A 26770-nucleotide genomic window follows, 5' to 3' on the forward strand; every position below is an offset into this window, starting at 1 on the left:
CTAATAAAGCAAATCATCTACAACCATTTTAATTAACTGTCGAAACTAGTATAGTAATAGAAGCAAAGCCACTGCCAGCTGCGATTTTGAATCGAGTCCAGTCTAATTACTAACCGACACGATCCGAAGAGAACTGGGCAGTATTGAAATCAGCTTCATGCCACTAAGTCCTGACTGCCAACATGCAAGTTCTGTTGTTGTTTGTGTTTTCTCTAAATGTTTGTTTATTTATTTATTTATCTATCTATCTATTTATTTATTTGAGAGAGAGAGAGAGAGATACAGAAAATGCCAGCACGGGTTGGAGGGAAGGACAGAGGGAGGGAGAGGATCTTCAAGCAGACTCCTCATTGAGTGCAGAGCCCAACGTGGGGCTCGATCCCACGACCCTGAGATCACAACCTGAGCCTAACCCGAGAGCGGGCTACTTAACCCCTGAGCCACCCAGCTTCTCCCATCAGTGTGTCTGACCCATATCCGCACTCTGTGGCCTCAGACAGGCCAGAAGCAACGGTGGCCATTCAGGGGCTGTTTCGGGAATAGTCCTCCTCCCCTCAGGTGACTTGTAAGCGTTTCAAAGCGTAGTGTTTTTGCATCGTTTTAGATGTTTGCTTGGTTTAATGGTGTCCCATCAGACCTGCACCCCCATAATTGTGAAAACAGAAAGCAGGACTCCGAGCAGGTGTACGGTGCCCTGCAGGTTGGGTGCCACCAGGACCCTCCCAGGGCAGGCACAGGAGCTGCCTCTGCCTCAGGTAAGACACTGCGGAGCTCAAGTCCCTCTTCTGCTTTCGCCGGCTGGACATCTTGGAGGAGACACTGTGTTTCTAGGCCGCCGTTGAAAGAATTGGAGACACTTTCTGTTTCCCGCCTGTCCTGCTACTCAACGTCCATAAGAAGGTAGGGGAAGTTTAGGAAAGCCAAAGCAGGACCTCGAATGGGGACCTGGATGACCTTACAGGCGTCGCAACTGATGGTACAGGGGGAGTGAGGCCTTTTATGCAGATGCCGGTAGGACCGGGTCATGGCATCCATCGTTGGGTGGAACTCTCCTGGATGGACAGTTGTGTGTTCTGCCGAGAAGCTTCCAATGCATCTGACCCTTGAGGCACAGAACCCTGGGACCGGCTTGGCAGGCACAAGGTTTTAGTCCGTTAATACTTCTTTTTTCATCCCTGGCTAGGAACTCACCTGGCAAGGCTGCCTGGGCGGCATGCGTCATATTTGAAGCCATGACTAATCTGCCTCGCATTGAGAAGTTTCTGGTTGCAACATCTCCCGGGCTGTCTGGAGCAGAACGTGTTCTCCTGGCAACTGCTTCCGGACGGAGCTGGAATCAATTGGAAGCTCCCAGGGCTTGAAGACGGCAGATGCACACACACCCCACAGCCCGCGGCGCAGCCAGACACTTCGGGGACCAGGTAATGACCTGCAGGGCCAGGGATCTACTTGCAGGGCCCGCGTCCTGGCATTTCAATGAGACATGGGAAACATTTGGAGGTGCAGGAACTTCACGTGTTGGTAAGGGTCTCGCCGTCGTTGGTGCTACCTCGTGGAGCCAAAGACAGCGAGAGACTCATGTGGCCACCGAGCAGCTCTGGTGCAGTTTTCCTCAGAGAAGGTGAGAGCGAGGTTCTGAAAGCTGCAGCCTTTAGGAAGCAGACCCAGCCTGAGTGTCCTCACAGGAGGTGTGTAAGTGCACACCTGGGAAAGGCCAGTGGCAGATCCTGGGGATGTACGAGATCATCCTCTTGGACTGTCCGTCTAGGGCTTTGGGAAATACTGTCCGGGTGATGTCTTAAAAACCCTTCGGAATATTCAAAAAGCCTTTTATTGTCCCATTCCAATGGCCTTACACGCGATTATTCCTTCTCACGAGCAGGGTCATCTGCGGGGGAGTGTGGGGCCAAGTGATTGGCTGGCATCGCCGTACTAAGCGACATTCCTGCTTATGGGAATTATGAGCATCTTCCGATAGTTCGTGGGGACATGTCGTTCTCCTTTCCTGCTGCTTTTTAATGAATAGTCTCACTGGGTGGGGAGTGAAAAGGTGGTTCCTACTGATGCTGATATAAGACTACGGCGCGCCCCCTGCCCTCACAATTGCAGGCCTGCGAGGACGCCAGGGCGGTGAGCGTGGGTCGGCCTCGGGGACTCAGGTCCCGCAGGCATTGAGGGCAAAAGTGGCCGTCCTCTTGGTCTACCTGCCAAAGCCACGCGTTTATTTGCTCGCTCGTACAATAGACGTATCTATTATTTTCTGGTTTCAGAAATAAGGAAGTTGTTATAAGACTTTCATGTTTGGGAAAAGATAGCTGCTCAAATACAGAGTCACTTGAGCCCACGTAACGCTTCAGACCAGAATTCTGATACTGCACAGAACTAAGTGTGGGGCTGGGACTGTGGTGCCCAAGGAGTCGCTTTAGCTCAACTAGCTCGAACCGTCTTCGCCGACCTCTTCCGTGTCCCTTTGACTCCGTAAAAGAAACTGAGGAATCCAGATCTCCTTACGACTTCTCCTTTGCTGTCTGTCTTACTTTTTTTTCTTTTTCTTTTTTTTAATTTTGAAGCAACAGCCTTCCAGAGTTCAAGGGCCTAGTCCTCAATGTCGTAGAAGAGCCGTGAAAATACGATGCCCTCTAGTGTTGGCTGCTTTTCCTTTTCTCCCTTGACCATTGCATTCCCCTTGCAGCCTGCAAGTCTTTTTTGTGGGGGTTCCCGGGGCTTGGCGCCCACTCTTGGCCTCTCAGCTCCCCCACCCCGCACCCCCTGCAGGTCCTGTCAAAGCTGCGAGAGTCCTTCTGCCCTTGACGCAAAGAATCCCGGATTTGTGGGCCTGGGCGTCCGGTGGTGTAATGATTTCCTCCCATTCACTTGTTGATGACAGTGTCCTCACTCTTCCCTGATTCCTTCTTTCACCCTGTGGGTGGAGGAATTCAGAAAACAGAGAACCGCGTTAGATCCAGATTCTGACTCGCCTGGCTACCCAGGGTGTGTCACCTTGTGAGTCACACCTCTTCAGGAAGAGATAAGAATGTCAGAGCTTCGTGAAGGATGCGGAGGGAAAGATGATGAGACGATTTAAATTTTCGTGAACACCCCAACTGGTTTGGGAGGGATTATGTCAGATAGAAGGGGAAACATGGCGAACACCAGAATGTCTTCCTTGACGGACAAGTCTTCTGGGGGACACAGGCATTGGCATCACTGCCCAGACTCCTGTAGTAAACTAGAACGGGGGCGGGGGGTAAGGGGCTGCGGATACGGTTACTACAAACTAGAAATACTAAACCTTGTGAACTTTGCCCCAGAAGAAGACTTCTAGAAGCAGGACAGGGAGGTTCTTGTCTCACAGAGTCGAAGAACGAATCTCTGTGACAACGGAGAGCGAGCGAAGTGGTTGGGTTTTCTTAAGCAAAGACACAGAGAGAGCTCTCAGGAGGACAGCGGGGTCCCGACAGGGTGGCCCACGTCGGCCCCCACCCACAGTCTTTGACTGAGAACTGACCAGGGAGCCTGTGACCTTATCAGTCTTGTGATGTGTTGGTTTGAGCGAGGACTGGCGAGAACGTCTTTAATGGCTTCCTTCTTCTTTGGGGCCTGGTCACAATGTGCCTGCCATAAAGGGGCACACCCCAGCCCCCCGCCGATGCCCAGGGCAGGGTGATCTGGTTTTGTTATGCCTCAGTATTTCTGTGAGCCTGGCCATGTAGCCCCCTACCTGTCTCTCCCTACCCCGCCCTGCCTGCCCCTCACTCAGTGAGACCCTTTGGATCTATATCGGTGGGTCATACACTTGGGAGATGATTGCCAACATATATCTTGGGGCATAGAGATAAGGGAAGTTTCCAAAGGATTATTTATTTATTTATTTATTTATTTATTATTCCTGAGAGACGCAGAGAGAGGCAGAGACACAGGCAGAGGGAGAAGCAGGCTGCTCCATGCGGGGAGCCCGACTCGGAACTCGATCCCGGGACTCCAGGGTCACGCCCTGGGCCAAAGGCAGCCGCTCAACCGCTGAGCCACCCAGGCGTCCCTCCAAAATAATTTTTATATATTAAAGTAAACCTACAGGCTCCTGGGGGTCGGGCTGAGATTGCCTCCTGCGCTTAGTAAAATATCAACATCCAGGCAGTTGAGTCCCTAGAGGAAGGTCCCTCTGCCTGTTTCAAGCACTTGTCAATGGGCTCTAAGTGGTGAGGAAGTTTAATAACTTCTCTTCTGCCTTTGTTTCCATATCATTAGGGCATTTACTCAGAGGTCATCGGGTTTAAATTTATACCTAATTATTTCTAAATGTCTTAAGTATATTCTTATTATAAGAGTAATTCAACCTAATAAAGTTATTGAAGAAAATGTATAACCAATAAAAGCAAAAAGAGAAGTTTTTATCCCTAGAATCCAAATATAATCATTATCATTTTGGAGTAAACCTCCCAGTCTTTTGGAAGATTATACATTTTAGTTTATTTCCTTGAGGTATTTTAAATATATATTTTTTAAATGTGTCTGTAAGTTGCTTAAAAATAGTTTCTGCCTCTATCCCCCCAGACAAATTGTGCAAAACTCCATAACTGCACACATTTTTAGGCTGACATACAAAATTTTTATAATTTTGAATAGTTGTAAGGATGCACCTTAAGACATATTGTAAATATTGATAGCTTAAATTAAAATTATTACACAATTTTTAAAAATGTCCAATAGAATAGTGATTTGATTTGAAACCTAAGATCATCCACTGGAAAAAAAAAATCTCTTATGCAATGGATTAAAAAATTATATTGTTTGTTTATTCCTTGAATTCATATTCCCATTGCACTTATTTTTCTACAGGTGTTTTATGTATTTCCATAAATATATACATATCTTAATGTATTTGTATGCTTGAAGAGTCTTTTATTGATCAATTGACCCTTCTCTGAAACTAAAACAGTAGATATGTATTGAAATTTAAGTCATTTTCAAGTTATAATCATAAAGTTGCATTTTCTTTTAATTTTTTAGTGACTTGCCATTGTAATTTTTATTAGTATATAATTGGTCAAAGGATCATAAATATATTAAAGGTTTAATGAATGATTATGAGGCATTAAAACCAAATTTTATTAGCAGTGAATCTCTTAATGAAAGGAATGGAACTTCTCTTTTTAATTCATACACCCAGTTGTTATTATTCATTGACAGATAAAACAAAATTCAGCTTCAGTTGTTTTCCATTTATTTAACAGATGTAAGTGCTGAAAAACCATGTTTATTTCATGCTGTTCAGTTCTTTGAATTATTTCTGAAGTTCAGTGCCACAAATCACATAGCGATGCATCCACAAAACTTATTTTTAGTGCTCTACCTCCAAACAACTCAAGGAGATTCTTTTCCAATCTTTTGAAAGCAAAGAATTAAAACCCAACACATTTGCAGAGGTGACTCGCTCTTGGGAAAGGACTGCTACCCCAATCCCAATCCCAATGCTGTCGGGTGTTCCTCTGTGCTATTCACCATGCTAAGATTCAGGAGATGGGAGAGGTCGACCTTCCCTTTGCAGAGTTGAAAAAGGAGAACCAGCTTGAAGTCAGAAATTCTTAGGTTCTATTAGTTTTAGGAAAGAATATATAAAAGAGACAAATATCTATAATCTGAATTTTTAAAAAAGCGATTTATATGCCTGTGTATTTCTTGGAAAGTCGTTGCATACCCTGGAGTAAAGACCATTGGTATCACAATTCTTCCTCCTGACCATTTTTTCCCCACTTGATGTAATACCCTAAGAGTGTTTTCATGAACATTTTAATGGCTTTCTCTATGATATTTAATTAATCATCTAATATATTTAATTAACATACATTGTATTAAACACTGCTTTACAACTGAACCTCTGTTTTTAAGTTTTATTTATTTCAAATAACAAGCACAAAAGCAACTTTGTACAGAAAGATCCCCCACTCCCCTCCCACGTTCCAAGTGAAAAACATACTTTCTTGGTATCCATTTATTAAGTGGAACCTCTGAGACATAAGATATGAATGGTCGTAAGAAGTCCTGGTAAATGCAGCAATGCTGTTTACCAACTGAATTGCACTAATTTATGCCAGAACTAGTAATCATTGAGAACACCTGCTTTGCAACATAGTTTCCAGTTTCTTTTTAATCATGTTGTAATTATATACAATAAAAATGCACAAATCTCAAGGGTGCAATTCGGTGAGTCTCGACAATCAATCCCGGTCAAGGCCGAGTCCTGCTATCACCCAGAAGCTCTTGTACTTTTCCAGTCAATGCCACCACAATACATTTATTTTATCTGTTCTTCCCCCCCCCCCAAGATTTTGTTTTTACGTCATCTCTACACCCAACGTGGGGCTTGAACTCACAACCCTGAGATCAAGAGCTGCATGCTCTGCCAACTGAGCCAGCCAGGAGCTGCTCATTTTACCTGTCCTTGATCTTCATAGACAAAGAATTACCAAGTAAGTATTCTTTTGTGTTTGGCTTCTTTCACTCAGCAAAACGTTTGCAAGATTGATCTATGCCGTGCGTGTCAATGGGTTCCATTGTATATGACACAACTGTGTAGCCCTTCTATTATTGATGGACATCGGGGTTATTTTCAATAATGTACTATCATGAATAGAGCTTCAAGGAACAAGTTTGCAAACAAGTCCTTATATAGACTTGTATTTTCTTTTATGTTGAGCAAACTAGCTAAAAAATGGGGTTTTAAAAAATTGCCAGTTTCTGACAGTTGTAATATTATAAACTCCCATCAGCAAAGTATGAGAAAACCACTTGTTCCTCCTTCTCTCCAATATTTACTATTATTGGCTTGTTTGTTTATTTACAAAGTTTTATTTATTTATTTGAAGAGGGAGAAGGGCAGAAGGAGAGGGAGAGAGAGAATCTCAAGCAGACTCCACACCTAGGGTAGAGCCCAGTGTGGAGCCTGATCCCAAGACCCTGAGATCATGACCTGAGCCAAAACCAAGAGCTGGATGCTTAACCGAATGAACCACTCAGGAGCCCCAGTGGTCTAACATCAGCCAATCTAGTGGGTGTGAAGTAGTCGCTTGCACTTTTCTAATGACCAACACTATTGGACATCTTTCCATGTGTGTATCAGTCCTTCATGTATCCTTTTGTGAAGTGACTGTCCAAGTATTTTGCTAATTTTAAATTTCATTCTATTTCTTATTACTACTTATATCTTGAAAAATCCTAGACCTAAGTGCTTTACCAGATATTGAGGAAAGTGTTTTCCTATTGTCTGTGATTTGCCTTTTTATTTTCTTAATGGTGTTGTTGATGGCCAGAAGCTTATTTTAATAAAGCCTTGTTCATAATGTTTTTCCTTTTATAGCTAGTGGTCTATTTCAAATTCATAAAGATATTTTCTTCTGTCTTCTTCTAAGGGCTTTATAGTTTAATTTTTACGTTTAGATTTGTAATGCATCTCAAGTATATTTTTATGCCTGGTTAGAGAAATGTAGCAAAGTTGGGTATTTTTTTCCCCAAAATTGATATTCAGTTATTCTGGTAAAATTATTGAAAAGACTTTTCTTTTCTCATTGAACTGCACTAGAGCATATGTCAAAATTTGTTAGATCACATGTAATTTAGTCTGTTCCTGTACTCTAATCTTTTAATGGATCTTTCTCAATCCTTTTGCCAGTACCACATTGCATTGATTACAGTGGTTACATAGCAAATTCTTGAAATTTTACAATATAGGTCCTCCAATTTCGTTATTCTTTCTAAAACTAGCTTGAGCTATCATATGGTCTTTATATTTCTATATAAATTTTAAAAGCATCTTGTCAGGGATGCCTGGGGGGGCTCAGTTGTTGAGTGCCTGCCTTTGGTTCAGGGCATGATCCCAGGGTCCTGGGATTGAGTCCCCCATTGGGCTCCCCACAGGAAGCCTGCTTCTCCCTCTGCCTGGGTCTCTGCCTCTCTCTGTGTCTCTCAGGAATAAATTTAAAAAATATTTTTTTTTATTTTTAAGAAAGTAGATTGTCATTTTTTATTAACAAGTCTGCAGGAATTGTCCCTGGAACTTAATCCATATATAGTTCAATTTGGGAACTACCGCTTAGCAATATGGAGTCTTTTATATATAAAGTAGGTGATTTCTCTCCATTTATTTAGGTTTCTCAAAGCTTTGCAATTTTTAGTGTGAAGATCTTGCCTTTTGTTCAAATTGTTACTTATTAGTTTTGTTTTTTATGCCATTTAATTCATATTTTAAAATTTTTGTTTTCTAAGCATATTTTTGTTAGCATATTTTTTATATTGACCTTGTGTGCTGATACTTTTCTGCATTTACTCATTAGATCTAGTAATTTTTGTTCACATTAGTTAGCATTTTCTAAATACATTATTATGTCATCTGCAGACATAGTTCCACTTCTACTTTCCCATCTTTATGCTTTTCTGTTTTTCCATTTTCATTTTTCACTCTATTTTATTTAATATCACCTGCTGCATCATGCTGAAGAGAAGTGATACGAGCAGATATCCTGTCTTTTGTCCCATTCTTAAAGTGAAAGTATTGAGTATTTTACTGTTGATTATAATAATCACAGCTGGAAATTTTTCCTTTTTTTAAAAAAGATTTTTATTTATTTATGAGAGACACAGAGAGAGAGGCAGAAACACAGGCAGAGGCAGAAGCAGGCTCCATGCAGGGAGCCCGATGTGGGACTCGAACCCAAGAATCCGGGATCACGCCCTGAGCCAAAGGCAGGTGCTCAACTGCTGAGCCACTCAGGCGTCCCTGGAGAATTTTTCGTAAGAGTCTTTCAACTAATTGAGAAATTTCTATTTCTACTTTTGGTTAGGAAGAGGAGTCGAGTTTTGTCAAATATATTTTCCAGTTTTGAAACTGATCTTTTATTTTCTAATTTGATTAATTTCCATATTCTTCTAATAATCTTGGGTACCGAGGAGCCACCCAGAAGGTTAAGAACAATTTATCAGGAAGGAAAGTACTCCAGCTGAGCCTCTTTAGTTAAAATAATTTTCTTTTGTCACTTTCTAAATATATGGGAAATATACATTTCAGTAATATTTTCAACTAAAAGAGTTAAAACCAGCAATAACAACAATTAAAAAAGCAAGTGATTTGCATTTACCTCTTTACCAATCTCATGTTATTTAGCAAATCCATATTGTGGGCCTACCAGGTGCCACGTGTTAATGGCCTGAATTCCTGTAAATAGTGAACAGATAAAGTACTTGCTGTAAATACATCACAGCTTGCTCAGAATAATCCTCGATTAAGCCAGACAGCGTATTTTTATTATTCCAGACCCCACACTGTGAGTCATTTGAGCTAAAGTTTGTTTTCCTCTTCCCATTAACCACAGCACCTGTTCAGCCTAATTACAGCCTTGGCGGGGATCTAAATCTGATTTACCTGTGCAGTTTACACTTCTGTTTATTTGCCTCAGAAAAGTCCTCTTTAAAAGCCCTTTATTTTTTTAAGATTTATTTATTTATTTATTTATTTATTTATTTATTTATTTATTTAATCAATCTTAGAGAGAGAGAGAGAGAGAGAGAGAGAGAGAATCCTCAAGTAGACTTCCTGCTAAGCCCGATGCAGGGCTCCATTCACAGCCCTGAGATCATGACCTGAGCCAGAATGAGGAGTCAGACACTTACCAACTGAGCTACCCAGGTGCCCCTAAGAGCCCTTTAAAACCTAACTGCTAGTGTGATTCTTTCTGCTACAGTGGGAAGGAAGGTGGAAGAGAGAACGAGAATGATGTAGGGAGAAGGAAAAAGGAGGAGGAAAAAGAGAGGGAAGGCAGGAGGGAAGGAGGAAGAGACAGAGAGGGAAAAAGCAGACCCTTTGGAGTGGTGCACATCAATGATCAATAATTTCTCCTTCTCTTGAACAAAGAATTTTATCCCATTTTTTACCACAGGGCCAGGATGAGGAAGTGACAAGGTGACCAACTTCTTTTGAAGTCAATTTTTCGCTTGTATCTTTCTATATTAAATGACTGACAATTCTATGAAATGTGGTCTCGCCAATAGTCGTGAAATGAACTGATCCAAGGAATGCTCCAGCACAGGGTAGTGATGGACTGTACGACCCACTAATAAAGTTGTTTTCTGGATTAAATAAGTTAATTCATATAAACTGCTTTGAAAAGTTCCTGGTCCAAAGTTATTTTCAAAAATTATTATTACACAGGAAGCATACTACAAACAAGAGTGGGCCACCTGGGGTGCTCAGAATGACCAACTCTTGATTTTGGCTTGGGTCATGATCTCAGGGTTTTATGATTTCTCTATAAAGGTTATATCTGAAAGAGAAATCAGTTTGAATGACATAACAGCACATGCAGATGGCATGAGCTTGGCTCTGTGACCTGTCAGTTGAGTTAGAATCTAACAATATTATCAGGCATCTAATATATGCCAAATATCATCAGTTCTCTTTCAAAAACGAAGCCTGGAAATCTGCCCTTAAAATGAGGACTTAGAGGTGAAACACAAAGCAGAGTGCCAAGATATTTTCTTGTTGCACAGTTAAGTGAAATGTCAGCCAAATGTGTGGGAAATATCAGAAAGGGAGACAGAACGTAAAGACTCCTAACTCTGGGAAACGAACTAGGGGTGGTAGAAGGGGAGGAGGGCGGGGGGTGGGAGTGAATAGGTGACGGGCACTGGGGGTTATTCTGTATGTTAGTAAATTGAACACCAATAAAAAATAAATTAAAAAAAAAAAAGAAATGTCAGCCAAGAAGCAAAACAAAAGAGCAAATTGAGCTGATGCTCCGGAGGAGTGTTGGGTTATTTCTACAGGCGTTGTCATTCGGATCTCCTTTGAAAAGGCTGACAATTCAAGCTTTTCCCAATTACTACTGAACTATGTACTATTCATCTTTGGAATGTTTATGAAGGAGGGCTACGACAGGCAGCTTGCTGTGTAATTTAAGAGACAACAGAAATTAAGCCATTGGGAAATGATGTCATCTTCAAATTTGTTAGAAGAAGATTTCAGAGCAAAGGGCAGTCAGAGAATGACTCAAAAGAGTTGAACCAGGCAAGAGGGAGAGTTCGGAGAGATGACAGTAGGGACATCGCAGGTGCGGGGAACAAGGACACAGAGAACTAGGGACTAAATCTGTCTAGTGACGTGTGTCTCCAAGTGTGAATTTGGAGCCACCTACACGGAGAACCACCTGGGGGCACTAATTGAAAATGCAGTTCTTAAAAAAATAAGTAAAGAAAAAAAAGAAGAAAAATGCAGCTCTTGAGTCTCTGCTTTACCTTAGAATCAGACTCTCTGGGAGACAGGGTTGAAGGCCCCAGTATTTGAGATTATGAGGTTTGAGAAAGGGAGTGGAGGGTACCAACAGGGCCAGGATATTGGCCACTGTGGTTGCTGCTTCTTTTTGTTCTCAACACTTCATTGAGGTGTGGCTTGTATATTGTAATGTGATTCCGTGTTGTAAAAGTGCAAGGCACGAGCCCTGACAAATAAAACCATGTAACTGTTGTAAGACCAGTCTTTTTTTTTTTTTTAAGGTTTTATTTATTTATTTGAGGGAGAAAGAGAAAGGCGGAGGGGGGGGGGGTCATGCACAAGCATAGGGGACGGGGAGAGGAGGAGTGAGAATTAGACTCCACCCTGAGCAGGGCTCCACCCCAGGACCCTGAGATCATGACCTGAGCAGAAGGCAGATGCTTCACGCCTGAGCCACCCAGGCGCCCGCCAGAAGATCAGTGTTGATATTAAATATTCGTCACCCAGGTGCCCGGATTCCAGGCACAGGAGTTTCAGTTGCTCAAAGTCCTTGCCAACCATCGGCCTTTTAAATCCCAGCTGTTCTAGTGGGTGGGAAGCGCTATCTCACTGTTATCTCAATTTGTATTTCCCTGACGATGAAATGCATGGGGCACCCCTTCATGTACTTATTAGCCATTCACATGCCTTCTCCTGTTCAAAACTTTTGTCCATTTTATTATTGGCTATTTGGCTTCTTACTGAATTGCAAGCTATTTTTATATATTCCGGATAAAATTTCTCTGTCAGATTTCTGTTTTACAGATATTTTCTTAAGATCAATGGCTTGATATTTAAATTTCTTAGTGTTGTCTTTTTAGCAGTACAGTTTTTAATTTGAGTGAGATACAATTTATCATTTTTGTCTTTCATGTATTTTTGTGTCCTAAGATATATTTGCCTACCCTGATGTCACAAAGATTTTCTGTGTTTTTGTTTAAACTTTACTGTTTTTGCTCTTATGTTTAGGCCAATAATTTACTTTTAGCTTTTGTAAATGGTGTGAGTTAAAGGTTGAGCTTGACTTATTTTTCTTTTATGCACAGTTCTAGGACCATTCTTGCAAATATGATTCTTTGTTACTGAATTATAAGCTTTGTGCAAATTCAGTTGATTCTGGGTATGTGTATATTTGTGCACCAGTTGTTGTATCCCTTTGTACTAGATATTTATCTTGTGACACTACCACACAGTCAGTGTTGATTACTATAGCTTGGAAATCTTGAAATCAAGTAGTACTTGTTATCCAACTTTGTTTCTTTTGCAAATATGTTTTGGCTCTTTAGGTCACTTCACAATATAATGTAAATTTATTTGAGCCTCATAAAATGAGTTGGGAAGAGTTTCTTCCTTTTCTTTCATTCTTTTTTTTTTTTTTTGGTTTAATTTCTTCCTTAAATGTTAAATGGGATACTCAGTAAGGAAACCATTGAGGTTTCTTTTTATTATTCATGTCTTTTTTTTAAAGAAATTATATTTTTAAAAGATTTATTTATTTATTTTATTTTATTTTTTTTTTGAGAGAGAGTGTAAGCTGAGAGAGGGACAGAAGGAGAGAACCCTAGCAGACTCCACGCCCAGCATAGAGCCCAATACAGAGCTTGATCTCATGACCTTGAGATAATGACCTGAGCCAAAATCAAGAGTCAGAAGCTTAACCCACTGAGCCACCCAGGCGGCCCTATTCATGTCTTTTTAGGATCAAAGTAGAACATGGCTCAACTCAAAAAAAATTTTTAACAGATAAGACTAATATTTAGTAGTCAAGATACTCAAAAGTGGGATTTTTGTGTGTAAAAGCTTCTGAAAACTAATTCAATTTCTTTAATAGAATAGCACTCATCAAATGTTCTATTTTTTCTTGAAATGAAAATTGTTGAAGTTGTGTTTTTCAAAGAATTTGTCCAGTTAATGTAATTTATTAAACTAAGTGGCATGTTGTTCTCCCCATATTCCCTTATTACAATTTTATTATTTGTGATACAGTCCATGATATTCATTTTCAAATTTCTGATTCTGATACTTTATATAACTGTTTTTTTCTTGATTAGTCTTCCTGGTGCTTATCAGTTTTATTAATCTCATCAAAGGACCAACTTTGGAGTTTGTTAGTTTCTTTTTTTCATTTTATTGATTATATTCTCTTATCTGTATTACTTCTTTTCTCCTACTTACTATGGGCTTTTCTTTTTTTTTTTTTTTACTTAATAAGGTAGAAACTTGCAGTATTGATTGTTAGCTTTTCTCTCTCCTAATACGTTAATATACATCATTATATTATTATAAGTTAACATAATTATATTACATATTACTAATTTTACATGTAGTATTTTTATTCACTTAATTGCAAAAATTTTCCTAAGCAAGCTTTGGAAACACAGAAAGACCAGTTGCTAAGTCTCGCTCTGATGAATCTCTGTCTGCTCAATGGAAAAATAACACTAATGACGGGGTCTTTGTACCTACTGGCATATTCTGGCCAATTCTCACCCCGTATATGCAGTGTAGTTAAGAATTGGGGTGTGGATTCACTGAGAATGCTGTCCAACCATTGACGTCAGCCCTGATTAAATGGCTGCTTGATAAGCCTGACAGCAACTATCATGAAGCAATGAGAAAAGTGGAACAAACATCTCTATTTATTTCTATTATGTTTTTGTTTAGAAATTGGTATCCTTGATGTCATAACCAACGCGTCCATGAGTGCAAAATGCATTACTTGCAAGAGTTGCCTACATATAATTCACATGCACTCGATATAAAATATTTAAACCCAATTTGAAACAGAAAATGCAGCAAGGCAATATTCTTTTGAAAGTTCCCTTTTCTCCCTGGCTGCCTAGCTTGGGAGAAAGACAGAAAACAAGCATTAGAGAAAGATTCTTGAGCAACGAAGGACAGTCTTACAAGTACTCGCATTCCTTGTGTTACCTTTTCCCACCCAAAGCTGGGTGAGTCTGTAGCAGGTCTCACCCCTGTGGAGAGCATCTGTCTGCAGAAAACTTTTCAAAGATGAGGTTCCAACTTGGAGCTACTTGTGTCATTTTAGTCTTCCCTTGATTATACAATTTTTTTTTTTTTGGTGTAGTGAACAGGAAAAAATATATATCTATATGTATTTGTGTGTGTGTATATATATATGCATGTGTATATATTTCCCAAGAGTGTTCCTTAGAAAATTTGGGCCATAGTATGTTGATGTTATTCAAACAATAAAATTTTAAGAGCAAATGAGAATACAGTAAAACTGGTCAGGATTGCAGGACTACACTGACCCTTAGTTATAATATTGTAAGCTAAGACTCCCAGAGCAAGTCATTACATATATATGTACTTATGATGATAGCAGTATTGTTCACCCTAGGGGACATTTGGAAAGATAAGGAGGCATATTTGTATAATCTAATGGATTAGTGGGCAAGAACCAAGGATGATAAACATACTATCATAGGGACGCCAGGGTGGCCTAGTGTTTGAGTGTCTGCCTTCAGCTCAGGTTGTGACCCCGGGGTCCCAGGATCGAGTCCTGCATCGGGCTCCCTGCAGGGAGCCTGCTTCTCCCTCTGCCTATGTTTCTGCCTCTCACTGTGTCAGTCATGAATAAATAATTTTAAAAACCTATACTATCATATATAATTTTTAAGAGTATTTATTTATTTGAGAGAGAGAAAGCTGAGCAAGTGGGAGAGAACACTAGTGGGGAGGGGCAGAGGGAGAAGCAGGCTCCCCACTGAGCAGGGAGCCAATGCAGGGCTCAATCCCAGGACACCGGGATCATGACCTGAGCCAAAAGCAGAAGCTTAACCGACTGAGCCACAAGACACCCCTATTGTATATAAGTTTTATATAAGATGTAAACTATGCATTTATGAATAGTCTAACACATGCTTTCCTGTGAGCTCTTCTAACAAGTAGCATCTTCTGGGAGTCATGTTTCATAGAACGGAGTGTGAAATGCTGATTTAGAGTGATAAACCAATATAATTTATCTATATATATAGAGAGAGACTATATAGATATGTATATATAGATATATATATCTATGTATATAGAGATTATGTATATATAAACCTAAAATATATATATAATCTATGTTGAAGAAGTCTGGAGACTTGAGGCCCCGGGACCTCATCGTTAAGACTGAGAGCCCTCCGGAGCTCATCATGTGTCCTGCCTTAGTCTATCATCCTTCTCTGCATTCGTGTGCACCAGCAGGATGTCAGCGTGAGATGCACTCATCAGGGAGCTGTCATGGCAAATGGGCAAAGAATTAAGAGGCCACTTGGTATCATGGAGAAGAAGTGTCTCAATGAGTCAGCCTCACCCGACCATTACAGTGAATATTGTGAGGCTCAGATGGGGAAGAGCAGCTAAGGCCACCCCTGGAACGTGCAGCTCAGTGCAGCCCTGATGAGAAACGCCTGAGGAAAGTCTGTTTGGCTAGAACCACTAATCACGGAAGACAGAGGCTTCTCTTGCCTGGGCGTGTCACCCTTCCAAAGCAGGATCTAGCACACAGAGGCATGAAACAAAGCAGCCCAGTGGGCTCTGAGTCAGGGCCGCACAACAGAGCCACGACTAGTCCATTCTTGCAGCATCCCTGGGGACAAGTCTCCAGTTCCTCCTGCAGGCGGCACACGCTCTAGCCCCTCTGCGCCAGCACAGGCCCAGAGGCTCTCCAGCGGGCCCGTTACAGAGGGAGCTGGATGTGCTCTAAGGCGGGGAATCTTCACGTGTAGTGAGTGTAACTCCGAGGCCCAAACGCTGGCCACTCCACCAAAACCAGAGCATCTGAGTCGTGAGTGCTTTGAGGGGAAAGACCACTTTTAAAAATTTCCCCAACACCTTCCCGTCAGATAATCCTGAATTAAGGACATACTCACTTCAAACTGTGCTGTGAGAGAGGACCAATAAGTGGGTGAAGTTGTTAGTAACCTGTCTATGACAATGGCTGACTCAGAAAACCAACCTGCAAGGCCTGACAGCTGCTGCCTCTCGGGGACTCCAAGGGGCTGGAGGAGAGGAAAGCATACTCCAGGCTGGGTTGCCAGCACTGCTGCCAAACAAACTCAGATAAACTCGGCTCAAGAGAAGTCTATAACTCAAGAGACACGGGTTTAGAAAAGAGAGAAGAGTTTATCTTGGGTGCCAGCCACTGGGTGCAGAGGGTGGATGCTCCTGTTTTAACAACCAGCCTCACAGCAGAAGGAACACCTGGAGTTTTGTAGGAGAGGTTGGGGGTGGGGGGGTATGTGCAGGGGCGCAGGCAGAGAGCACATTTCATCAATACCCCAAGAAAGTGTGATAAGGAACAAGCACAATAGATCTTAGTTAGAGTATGAGTTGAGGTGTCCTGCGTGTGTCTAGTTTTAACTGTTGGGGTCTGCGGGTCTACAGGTGAGGAAGAGGGCTCGCTGACAACATGAAACTAGGCAAGAAAGATACGATGCAAAAGAGTGAGTCAATTTGGGGTCATCTTTAAGATGAAGTGACGTGCTCACTCAGTCTCCTACCCATCTGTTTACTTGACAGACATCTATAGGAACCCCCGTGCTAGCTCTCAGAGGGACAGAAATAAGAAGTTTCTTTTCTCAAGGAATCCAGGCGGTCTAGCTGTTCCTCCCAGGTTGGAATGCACATGAATCACTTGGGATCACGGCTGAAAATGCAGACCCCTGGCCACGCCCCCACAGAGTCTCATTGACGTTGGCTGGGGTGACTTCTAAGCGTCTTCATTGTTTTTTTAGAGTAATTATGATGCCTGTGTTCTATGTGACACTAATCAGGCACATAGTAGCCAGAGGGCCCTGTCAGCCTATTCCCGATGGACCGAGTGATTAAGAACCTAACTCTCAGGAGCATCTCCTTCAGAGCCTGGCAACAAGAGCCAGACTCCAGGGAAATGACTTGACTCTTTAAGACCCAGTCTCATTTGAAATAAAATGGAGATATATTTCTTATCCTTTGGGATCATTTTGAGACTAAAATGAGGTCATGTGTGTCTGGTACCTAACTTAGCACATAATAGGTGCCCAATGGATAGTTGCACTAGTAATCATAATTATCACTATTGGTGGTGTTATCTCTACCAATGTGATTCACCAGAATTAAGCTCTATCAATCAATATGAGTTATATATAAATATATTACATTAATATAAAGTATATATACTCCATTGATCATATTAATAATGATATGCTAATTATATTAATACACATGGTCAACAGAGTTTATGACCCTGAGGAAGCTAAGAGAGAAATTCGTGGAATTTTCTAGAACAATACTGGAGGCATCTTCTGAAAAATCCATTTCCTACAGGGTGAGACTTACCATGTCTTATATTGAAAAAAAAAAGAATGTATTAGCAGAGTATTATGCATTATTAGAGTGTGTTTTCCAACATAATTTGAAGATCTCCACTTTGTAAAGACGGTAGTGAATGGGAGGTCTCCTGCAAAGAGTCACCCTATGTTATTTATGGTCGTTTTCTTGTTCTTTGCTTTTATATTTAAGTGGTTTCTTTTCTTTTTTTAAGATTTTATTTATTCATGAGACATACACAGAGAGAGAGGCGAGACACAGGCAAAGAAGCAGGCTCCCTGCAGGGAACCTGATGTGGGACTCGATCCCAGGACCCCGGGGTCACTCCCTGAGCCGAAGGCAGACGCTCAACCACTGAGCCATCCAGGTGTTCCTAAACTTAGGTGGTTTCAAAGCCAAATGGGGAATATAATCATCTTTTCTCTCCCATAATTTGACAATTTTCTATTTGAAAAGTAACTTTCTTATGATAACGTAATACTGGATCTAAAAAAATTATGAAGCATGGCAAGTCCTGGAAAATGAGAAAATAATCACCCACATATTCACCATCATTTAAAAAAAATAAAAGTAAATAAAATTTGGCATTTATGTAACCGACCTAATGTGGAGTGTTCTCCTTGGTGAGTCACAGATAGAAACCACAGCACCTGGAGTGGTAGCACGAAGGAAACTTTATTTGCAGCAAATAAACAGATGGCGGGGGGACCACTTCCAAAGGTGGGACTTCCCAGCAAAGGTGGGTGGGTGGGTTCCTTTTATTCGGGGTTAGAATGAATATTCAGATAGAGGAGCCTTGTCATCCGATGTGTAGGCAGGGGTAAGGTCGAGCTGGGCGGGAAGGAGCTATGCCTCTACACACATTGCATGCTATGTCAATAGGGTTGCACTCCTCCTCGGGAGGAGATTTTGGTATTATAATGAGGTCGAGGTAACTGTGGGTCACTCCATGGTCCATCTGCACAGGCGTGATCTGTGGTTGAGCTCAAACCAGCCTGGATGCTCTAGGCCACCAGAGCTCTTCCCCTCATTATTGCTTGCGAGGTAGTTCTGGTTTCCATCATGGGATGCTGTGCCCCTCATGTTTTTTTCTGAGTGAAGAGATAACCTAGAAAAAAGAACTTAAGGAAAATGTGGGACGACAGTAGGTGGGTACATGTACGTGGGCAGTCAGGGTCAGCTCTAGAGGTCAATCACGAGGGGCTTGGCAGGTGACACTTAGTCTTTTTCTTTCCTCTTTATCATTTGTTTTGTCAGTGAAATTAAAATATGTACACAACTTACTTTGCTTTTCCCTTAATATTCTATAATAGAGATTTCACATAACACATATGAACATTATACTTGGTGGCTAAATACCATTCTCCCATAATTTATTTTATCAATCTCTTACTTGGTAAATTTCACTATTTTAAGATATATGATCAGGAATGATTCTATAATATTTATTTCTTTATTATTATGTATATTATTTTTCTTTTTGGATAGACTGCTGGAAACAGAATTATTGAGTGAAAAGTATGGATATTTTTAAATTTGTAAGACATGTTAATAAATTTGTCTCCATAAAGGTTGTGTCAATGCTTAGTCCCATGATCAGAAAAAAAAAAGGAATCAATTTACTTGATAACTGGAGATACTAAATGTGCTTTATTAATATATTGGCCATTATATTTCTTTCTCTGCAAATTCTACATTCCCTTCTTTTGTCCAGCTATCTATTAGAGACTTATTTGATGTTGATTTCTTCCTTCTTTCCTTCTTCCCCTCATTCCTCCCTTCATTCTTTCTTTTCTTACTAAAATTCATAATTTCAGATTTTTCATGGAATGAGTCTTGAATATTAAGTTTATCGCTGGCTAAAGCACAACCTAGAAGTATGTTTCTACTCTCTCCTGCAGTCGTATTATAGAATGATTACATCAAAGTTCATTTGTAGAATTCTCTTTGATGACAAATATATTAATATTTCCTTTCCCAGGCAGACCGCAAATGTGGCAGCTGTTAGCAGCAGCATACTGGATGCTTCTTCTTGGACCTATATATGGTTATCACAAGAAAGAGAGTATCACAAATCCTGAAGCTAATATGAATATTGTAAGTCTTTCATTAAGAAAAAACATTAAGAAATTATTAATTTGTCATCAATTAGATATAATTGGTGTGCTTGTCTACACCCAGTTCTACATTGACTAAATCTGCTTGCTCCCCTATTCCCTGGCATGGCTAACCAGGAGCTGAAAGTTGCTAATTTAAATTTTTTTTAAAGATTTTATTTATTTATTCATGAGAAACACAGAGAGAGAGGCAGAGACACAGGCAGAGGGATAAGCAGGTTCCCTGCAGGGAGCCCAATGTGGGACTCAATCCTGGGACCCCAGGAGCCACCCAGGGGTCCCTAATTTAAACTTTGAAAGACTTGAGCCAAGTTGGGGCAGTAATATTCACTTTTCTGGTGGTTTGAACTACCATCTGATGGTGGTTTCCTGAACAGAAGTTTCATGAGTTCATACAGATGACCTCTACAGAATTTCCTTGCATTCTCCCTAAAGCTTTTTCTAGAACAATTTCTTAAATTTATGAGTTGTATCAGGTTTATTTTTTTAGTTTAATAAGCCAGACATGGTTTCGAAGTTTTGAACTGAAAGTATCTTAATGCAAAAATTTATATAAAAAATGGAATGGAATAGAGTGGAATGGGATAGTGCTAGTCAAAAGAGGAAGGAAGGAAGGAAGGAAGGAAGGAAGGAAGGAAGGAAGGAAGGAAGGAAAGGAGGGAGGGAGGGAGGGAGGGAAGAAGGAAGGAAGGAAGGAAAAGAAAGAGAAAAAAGAAGAAAGAAAGAAAGAAAGAAAGAAAAAAAGAAAGAAAGAAAGAAAGAAAGAAAGAAAGAAAGAAAGAAAGAAAGAAAGAAAAAGTGAAACAAAACAAAAGAAAAAAGAAAAGTCAAATGACCAATTTCTACCTTGGGCCTCATCCCAACGGGCTATCCCATTTTCTTGTATACATGGTGCACCACTGCTGGCCTCCCCCCAAGCCAAGTTTGTGTTAGAACCATAAGAATGAAAGTGTCACAGTTTAATTAGCGTCTCCTGTCGTTCCTCTCTCCACAGTAAGCAGCAGGTACCCCGAACCTCCTACGGTGCCGAACCCACAGTCCGTGACGATATGTCTCCATATCAAAACTTCCCTCTTGTTCTCATATTCACACACATTCTCTTTCTTCCTGTTCTGGGCGCTTTTCGGCTCTTAACTATTCTATAAAGATACTAAGAATAATACACATCGACAGAGCACTTATTTTGTGCCAGGCATTATTCTAGACACTTTATGTATAATCCTCAGTACAAATCTGTGAAGAGATACTCATATTATTTTTATTTTACAGTTGAGGAACAAAAAGGTTAAATAACTTGCCCAAAGTTGCGCAGCTGAGAAAGAACTAGATTTCGATGCCATATGGTTTGTCTCTAGAGTCTAGGCTCATAACCACCCCCTTTAAATAGCCCCGTAATATATGCACACCTGTCGTGCACCTTGCATGGGCAACTGCACAATCCTGTGGTAAAGACATGAGCTTTGGAGCTGAACTTATTTCGGCTCTGATGTTGTCATATTCTCTTCCTAGTGGACAATCTCGGGTAGAGTCTTCATCTTGCTGAAACTCTGTTTTCTCCACTTTAATGGGTGTAATCCCATCTCAAAGGCTTGTTGGGCATGTAACTTGTTACTAGTCACAGGGTCCTTCACAGTCTTTCACGGTTTCCCTCATTTTGACCATACAACTTTTTTCCCAAACGTTTGGGAACAAACCCGGATGCATCAATAATACCAAGCCAGGCAAACGTCCCCATGCCTCTGCATGCAACTTCTTCTAAACCCTCCTCAAGTGATCCTGATTTTCCTGCCATATACATTCTGTCCCAGTACATCGTTGAACAGTCAGTCGTACAACTTAAAGTACATTGCAACGTAGGCATAAAAACCAAGAGCCGACATCATGGATGTGTCTCTTTTCCTCTCTTCTTTTCAGAGTCAGATTATTTCCTACTGGGGTTACCCTCATGAAGAGTATGACGTCGTGACCGAAGATGGTTATGTCCTCGGAATTTACAGGATTCCTCATGGAAGACGATGTCCAAGAAAAAGTAGGGTTTGTTTCGTTATGGAAAGAATAACGCCTAAAGCAGAGCAGAATAATTCCTAGGTGTGCTGAGGGCAGCTGGGCAGCTTTCGTTCTGAAATAGAGCCTGGTCTTTTCCACTAGAGGAAGAAACTCTTCACCTCTACTGGTCCTGCTTCATTTCTCTTCTGGGATCCTTTGGAGTCTTCAAAGCGTTTAGATACGCAGTTGGCTCAAACAGTAGAGGAGTTAGGGATACGCTATCCCTACTGCAAGCAGCTGAAAACTCACATAGAACTTTTGACTCGCCCCAGATTTAACTACTAATAGCCCAATGTTGACCAGAAGCTTTATCCGTAACGTAAACAGTCAATGAATACATATCTTGTACGTTATGCGTATCATATACTCTGTTCTTACAGTGAAGTCAGCAGAGAAAAGAAACCATTAAGAAAACCGTAAGGAATAGAAAGGACATTTATAGCACTGTATTTGTCAAAGAACCCCACATCTAAGTGGACCGTGTCGTTCAAAGGTCCACTGTACACTGTTTATCTAGTCTTACTTTCCTCCATCACTTTGTCCCTCCAAAAAAGAAAATCACACAAAGGAAAACCTGGTCTTGTTCTAGAGATACCCTCTTCGGGCGTAACAACCAGGCCCTCGGCGGCATCTTGATGTCTTTTTCTCCCTCGCTTCCTATATCCAGCCAATCGCCAACATCTCTCAACTTGGCCTCCAGGTTCTGCTCTCATCTGAAAACTTCTCTCGGCCTCAATTTTACTCAAGTTCAGGCTTGGCCATGATCACCCTCTTTGGCTTCCGCCGCCATGACAGCTTTCCAACTTACTTCATTTGTAATTAGTCCTTAAGTCATCGGGACTTCAGGTTTTAAGTAAATCTGATTAGTGCTATACTTAAGCTTAATTAATGAGCTGATTCTAGCTCCTGTGATGCAGCTTGATCCCCGTGGAGAAAAGGGGAATCCGCCTGGCAAGGACTGTTTGCTTTCCTCTCTCGTCTCTTGGCCCCTCTGCCACTTAGGAGTCTTTATAACACAACTTCCCGGCATCCGAATGGTTAATCATGTAAGGAGGAAAATCTAGATTCCGAAAGAGAGAGAGAGATGTCGTTGACCTTATAGAACCAACCATCCCCCCGGAGAACTCCAGTGCCTGTGGACATCCTCGTGAGAACTTGGCCCAAACTTCTATTCCAGCTCTGCCAGCTAGCTGCCAAGAGGCATGAGGTGGCCCGCTGAGGTATAGACAGAGGCTGCGGGGCCCGGATCACAGGGGGCCCACGGCCGGTGACCGCGCTTGGGCGATAATTTAGCAGAATTGGTAACAGCTCTTCTTCCTATTTCCTTCAAAGGTAGACAGAATGGACATAGACCTTATTTTTTTAGGATTTTATATATTTATTCATGGAGACTCCGAGAGAGGCAGAGACCCAGGCAAAGGGAGAAGCAGGCTCCCTGTGGGGAGCCGGATGTGGGACTCGATCCCAGGACCCGGGGTCACGGCCTGAGCCAGAGGTGGACGCTCCACCCCTGAGCCACTGGGTGCCTGGAATGGACACAGACCCAGTTCCTGCGTCGGGGTGGCCGAGGGCTCTCCAGGGGCCAGTGGTAGCCAGCCTGACCTCCAGCGCTGGCCCCGCGAGGCAGCCGAGGGCCCTGGGTGCCAGCCCAGCACCACAAACCGTTTGTAAAAGTCGGGAAAGTGGTCGCTTTCTCTCTCTTTCCTGTGTCTCAACTCCATTTCCCTGCTTTCTCGGTCCAGCTATTCCAATTCCACATTGTGAACAGGATTTTTGTATATAAAGTTCACAATTTTACGTTGTGTAACATTTCACTGAGCGTCTTGCATTTTGTTTTTCTGCTTTCTGACAATGTGAATTAAATGATGCAGCGTGTGTAAAATCTAGCCCACTGCCTGGCGCTCGGTCGATATTCAAAAATGGCGTTTTTAATGTTTCTGTTATTACCTTGAGAAAAATGTAGTTTTGTAATCACATGCTTCTTGAGAAGTAAAATGTTATTGATATGAATAATAATAATAATAGAGAAAGAATTTACTATGCTGGATAGTCTTTTATTATTTTACTATTTTTATTAATATTATTTTATTATAATATGATATAATAATATATTATATTTATGATATAATATCATGATACAATATTATTTTATTATTTTTTACCTTTCTTTTTAAATATTTATTTATTTATTTTAGAGAGAGAGAGGGAGAGAGATAGAGAGAATGAGGGGGGAAAGAGCAAAGGAGCAAAGGGAAAGAGAGAACCTGAAACAGTTTCCCTGCTGAGCTCAGAGCGCAACGTAGGGCTCGATCCCAGGGCCCTGAGATGATGACCTGAGCCACAGTCAACAGTCAGCTGCTCACCTGACTGAGCCACCCAGGCTCCCCTATGGATTTTAATTCTAATTTAATTCTTATGACTACATTGGAGGTAGCATTTCTTATTAGGGCTCATTATACAGATAAGCTAACTGAGGCACAAAGGGGTTGATGTGTCGCAGCACAGACTTTGAGCGAGTACGGCCCGACTCCAGGGCCTGCAGCACAGCATAAAACATTATAATTAATCCAGATTTTACAAAGAGACACACAGGACATGAGAAGACAGTTAAGTCCCCCAAGTAAGTTGACACAGGACGCAAAGGCAGGGTAGCCTGGGGCCGATTTCAGCCATCCCCTCTGCTCTGCCGCAGAGGCAGCTGGGACGGAGAGGGGCTTGTAGACACGGAGGAGTCCAGTCATGAAGCTCTTGGTGCCCACGTGTTTTTCAGCTCCGAGGCCTGTTGTGTATTTGCAGCACGGCTTGATCGCGTCTGCCACTAACTGGATCTGCAACCTCCCCAACAACAGCTTGGCTTTCCTTCTGGCAGATTTCGGTTATGACGTGTGGATGGGGAACAGCCGGGGAAACACCTGGTCCAGAAGACACCTGAAGGTTTCCCCCAAGTCTCGAGAGTACTGGGCCTTCAGGTAAGAAGCTCCGGACTCACACAGAGCCAGTCGCCACTTATACGATTGTTGTCGCGTACAGTCAAACAGGGGCATTGTTCATGTGTGTGGCTGAGCTCCCGCTGCCTTGCCCCTTCCTGCGCACGTTCACCGGTAGAATCCACTAGAATGAAACACACGTCTCCCTACCCAGGCTTTCTTCACAGGCTCTGGAGAAATGCCCTTATTCGTGGCATTGCTGTTCATTTTAGAAACCCCACTTGTTGCTGTGTGTGCAAAGGAAAAGAGCCTCGAAAGCAAAGATCACGTTTAGAAAGGTGACTTCCAGCAATACCAACCGCTTTGCCTGTGTCAACCCCAAAGGACGTTTACCTGGTGTGCTTGCTAAAAAGGAAAACTGAAACTGAAAGGGACATAGGACCAGAACCTAGGTTCTGGGTGCAATTTTTGAGAACCAGACGCTCATGATAAGCCAAGAGTCAGCCTGGATTGGGGGGACTCTGCACAGATGACGCCCCAAATGTCCGTCTGCCGAGGTTGCGAGTAAATCACAGGCTGGCAGGGCCAAGACGGGTCCCTGGACTCAGGTCCTGGGGAAATAGAGAGAAAGCCTGACCATAGAAGGATGCCCCGGCCGGTTCTGCTCTAAAAGCCGCACCTGCTGCATCCCGGGGCCAACCCTTATGGGCCGCCAGAGCTGGGAAGCGTGCCTGGAAGGTCACTAAAGCCCTCGTGCCTTGACTTCATCCCTCCTTCTTCCTAGAAGCCATTTGGTATTTCCTAAGTCCACACCCAGGGCAATCGTGTCCTGGCATGATTACAAGTATCACCTTGATTCCCTGGAGAGTATTTCCTGGCTGTGACCAGAACCAAAGCAGTTGAGGTGATTGATAAACACACGGATCACCAGACCTCTTCCCCAGAAATTCGGGTTCGGTGGGTCTGGGCCGACGTCAACAAATCTGCTTTGAAAATAAGCACTGCAGGTATTGTTCTTTTCAAGGGAGTTTGGTAAATCTGATCTATAATTAAGTGAATGATGATGAGCCTTGTAGGAAAATCCTCTGTGGGCCTTTGCAAAGCGGATTTTTCTAATTCTCATCTCTTAACCATGTTACTCTTGCAATCAAGGTGGCATCCTCCAAAGTTGCAGAGACGCCTAATGCTCTAAATAGACTCTAGTCTTAAGTCAACAAAAAGCCAGGTATCTCTGTCTGCTGTAAGTGCTTAACCATCGCAGGCCTGACAGTGAGATGATGTTCTTTTGCCTTTTTCTTCTTCTTCCGACTGTGTTGTTCTTTCTCTTTGACAGCTTGGACGAGATGGCTAACTATGATCTCCCGGCCACAATCAATTTTATCTTGGAGAAAACAGGACAAGAGCAACTCTATTACGTGGGCCACTCCCAAGGCACCACCATAGGTGTGTTTGGGGCAGGGGTGATCTGAGTGTCCCAGGACCTTCCATATTCATGAAGGGCTCAAAACTTCTTCTTTCTGGGCATCCTCTAGCTTGAAGACTTGAGCTGGGAAAATATTTCTTCTGACCGCTTTCCGAAGGGTAAATAAAACCAGGATGACAACAGGGATTTCTGCTGTCCCAGGACTGAATTTGGAAATTGATGGATAAGCCGGAGGGTGAGGGAATGATTCGCGTGTGTACACCACACACACGCATAGTCGCCAGACTCGCGTTTAGAGGCTGGGACGGCTGAGATAAAAATGATACAGGTCTTTCCCTTAAAGAGCTTGCTGTCTAATGAGGAGGACATCAAAAGGAAAGCAGAGAATGACAAAGCATGGAGGTCATATGCCACAATCCATGCTTCCTTTAGTTCCCAGAGGCACGGGGATCGAGTTGGGCTAGAGATCAGTGGGCCGTGCTGACAATGCCGTGAGGCATTTGTTCCCTTCCCTGCTCCCCACGTAGCTAGCCACCCCAACGATGCCAAGAACATCTCCACCAGTCCCTGTTCTCTCCCTGGATCCTAATCAGGCTCCTGGCGTAGAGTAGGTCTCTATGCCATGCAGCTTCCGTGT

General features: G+C 42.2%; 1 protein-coding gene across 2 annotated transcripts in view; it reads left to right on the top strand.

The window, feature by feature from the left end:
- Positions 1 to 1236: 1236 nt before the first annotated feature.
- The window catches only part of LIPK (lipase family member K), a 42759-nt gene continuing 17225 nt past the window's right edge, over positions 1237 to 26770 (top strand). Inside the window, exons 1-6 of one of the 2 annotated variants that reach the window (XM_035706156.2) lie at positions 1238 to 1421; positions 6327 to 6470; positions 19602 to 19717; positions 21652 to 21766; positions 24554 to 24752; positions 26044 to 26153. In XM_035706156.2, the coding sequence (XP_035562049.1) occupies positions 19613 to 19717; positions 21652 to 21766; positions 24554 to 24752; positions 26044 to 26153 (529 nt within the window). In that variant the 5' untranslated portion in view covers positions 1238 to 1421; positions 6327 to 6470; positions 19602 to 19612. Of the gene's footprint in view, positions 1422 to 6326; positions 6471 to 19601; positions 19718 to 21651; positions 21767 to 24553; positions 24753 to 26043; positions 26154 to 26770 lie in introns of both variants that reach the window. The other variant, XM_025441464.3, reaches the window with a different exon arrangement.

Source organism: Canis lupus, chromosome 26 (assembly GCF_003254725.2).
Source record: "Canis lupus dingo isolate Sandy chromosome 26, ASM325472v2, whole genome shotgun sequence".
Classification (NCBI taxonomy): Eukaryota; Metazoa; Chordata; class Mammalia; order Carnivora; family Canidae; genus Canis; species Canis lupus.